The following is a 2,616-nucleotide window of genomic DNA, read 5'->3' on the forward strand; positions in this document are numbered from 1 at the left end:
TTTTTTTTTTTTTTTTTTCTGGAGATGCACATCCTTCTCGAGAAATATGTTTCTTCTTACTAAAAAAGCTTTAATCATGATTTTTCTCAAACGAGGAACTATAGCATAAACCTCCTCGATGATAGATCAGATGGAGTCAAAGTGCCTTCTAGACTTTGGAAGAGCCGGTCGAGAAATCTTTCTATTTGATCCTGTGCAGTAAAGAGCAATATGTTGTAGCTTTGAAGGAATCCAAACTTTGGAAGAGGACGGTCATGGAATCTTCCAATTTGAGGTCGAGCAGCAATAGTATGTGGATGGAATTTACTTATAAGAGAAGAAAGGGTTTCCTTAAAACGAAATAAAAACTTTTACTAAGAAATAACCCGTATGAGCACTTAGAGAAAATACATTCCTACATAACCTCACCTTCACCCATTTACGATTTCACTCACTTGCATAAGATGTCTTACTCTCACCTATTTTCTATTGCACTCACTTGTGTAAGATATGAGTACAAGCTTCTTATTTATAATTAAAAGTTTCTTTGTGGCTAAGAGAAAAAAAAAAAAAAAAAAAAAAAAATTTCTAGACCTTTTATGGAGCCTAATGCTCTTTAGATTTTTTCCTGGAAGTCTAACCAAATCCAAAGACTCCTTGGAGTCCAAAACATATTATTAAATCTGAGATATATCTGGAGTATTTGAGATATTTGTTTAGAATCATTAAGATATCTCTAGAGAAGTTAGTGTTGTATATTTATTTTAACACAATATAAGGGCATATTTATTTGGAGTCTTTCCGAGTTTAAACCTAACATAAATATTAACTAAACAGAACATTAACTTTTCTGGGGCATTTATCTTCCACAAAACATGAACTATACTTTTCGGTATGGAAGAGCCACCTGAAAAACTTTAGACAATAAACTAACTGAAAAGCTACCCCCCCATTCAAATTCTAACTACTTTGGTCTTCTCTTTCAACAACTGAAACACCTACAACCAACTTGGTAAATCACAAAAATCACTCACGTACTAATCTTTAGGTTTCTTTTCACATAAACTATCCATGACATTGAATTATTCTGGCTTCAAATTCTGCCATGTCTTTATTTTGTGAAATTTCAAAAAGACTAGGAATTTTCTTCCTGAGCTTTATTTTCTCCCTGTGCGACGTTACTATACCATCTCACTCTTGGATTTTTTTTTTTCACCCTTTAATTCCTTTAGGATGTGACAAGAAACACCTTACAAAACGTTGGCATACTGTCTTATCATAGAATAAGGATTGAGTAATTCATGATACGTCTGAGATTGGGTAATTTTATACCTGGTTCCGTTTACTTGTTTCCTCTGGCCATTTGCCCATCGTTTGGAGGTAAACCTTTTTATTTGTTATGAGGTTTGAAAAAATTGTCCTTTTTTGGGACCTTTCCTACTTCTCTACATCAATTTAGGACTTATAGCCTATGAGATAGTCATTTTTCATCGTCTTTTGTGGTGTAAATCTGCCTACCCTTCTCAGTCTAATACGTAGCTATTTAGTTCTGATGAAATAAAACCCACGAGCTAGTTAGTTCATGTTACTTCTTGCCTTCAAAGCATTTATAGGGTGCAAGAGTTTCCATTATATGTCCAGTCTCTTATTTAAATTTTCTTCACTGTGTTCAATGAAAGTTACTTCCTCCTAAAAGTTAATTCCAAATAAAATAGTTAATAATTTTCTTTTGCAGTGGAGTCGTTATAGCTGAAGGAGTTCTTGGAAGCGAAGGAATTCTTAATGATGGTAAGGCTCTCGGTTCATAAAAGCTTTCTTCTTTCCTGACTAGCACAGATATAAGCCCCATGTAACTTGGGAATTGTAAATAATGGGTATGTTATGACACACTCTTATTATGACGGGCCTTGGTGATTTAAGATGGTATCAAAGCATAAAACCTCATGTAACTTTGGGAATTGAAAATTATGGATATACTGTTACTCATCTTAATATAATAGGCTTTAGTGATTTAACATGATACTAGAGCATAAAATAAATTTACTGTTACTCATCAACTTAAGCGTTTAAATTCAATAGTGATTAAATATGGAACCGCGTGCATATTTAATCACTACTGTCATGTCTTCCCGTGTATATTTACTGTTGTTCAGACTCTTGTCATGTCTGTTTTTCTCCAAAAGCTTGATTGGAACCGCGTGCATCACCATATCTGCTGTCAGATTAGAAGGGAATTGACAATTAAAACTAAACAGAACTAAAATATTTCTCGAAAATACTCTGCATTTTTTCTTTTGAAATGCCTCAAGAATAGAAAGGAAGATAAAGAAAGAAAATACGTTTGGGGGAACGGGTTGTTTTAGTTTAGTTGAAGGCCTCAAATCATAAATCTCTCTCTGGTTTATCTATTACTTATTTCTTCAAGGATATTTGTAAACATTTGGATGCATGTACATCCCTGGCTTTGTATCTTTCTGTTTTCTAACCATCTTTTCACTCCTATTTGTTTGAGAAAAACAATCTTCAAACGTTTTTGGAGTTTGTATCCTTTGAACATTTTTGTTCCTTTTTATTTATCAATGTAAATATCACGTCTTGTTAAAAAAAAAAAAAAAAAAAAAAAAAAAAAAAAAAAAA

General features: G+C 32.9%; 1 protein-coding gene across 3 annotated transcripts in view; it reads left to right on the forward strand.

Annotated features, from left to right (window-relative positions):
- Positions 1–2,616, forward strand: part of LOC111457781 (sodium/hydrogen exchanger 8) — a 41,670-nt gene that overhangs the window by 10,937 nt on the left and 28,117 nt on the right. For all 3 annotated transcript variants that reach the window (XM_023100181.1, XM_023100195.1, XM_023100188.1), the window contains one exon: positions 1,715–1,767. In XM_023100181.1, coding sequence (XP_022955949.1) covers positions 1,715–1,767 — 53 coding nt within the window. The remainder of the gene's footprint in view (positions 1–1,714; positions 1,768–2,616) is intronic.

Source organism: Cucurbita moschata, unplaced genomic scaffold, assembly GCF_002738365.1.
Source record: "Cucurbita moschata cultivar Rifu unplaced genomic scaffold, Cmos_1.0 Cmo_Scf00002, whole genome shotgun sequence".
NCBI lineage: Eukaryota > Viridiplantae > Streptophyta > Magnoliopsida > Cucurbitales > Cucurbitaceae > Cucurbita > Cucurbita moschata.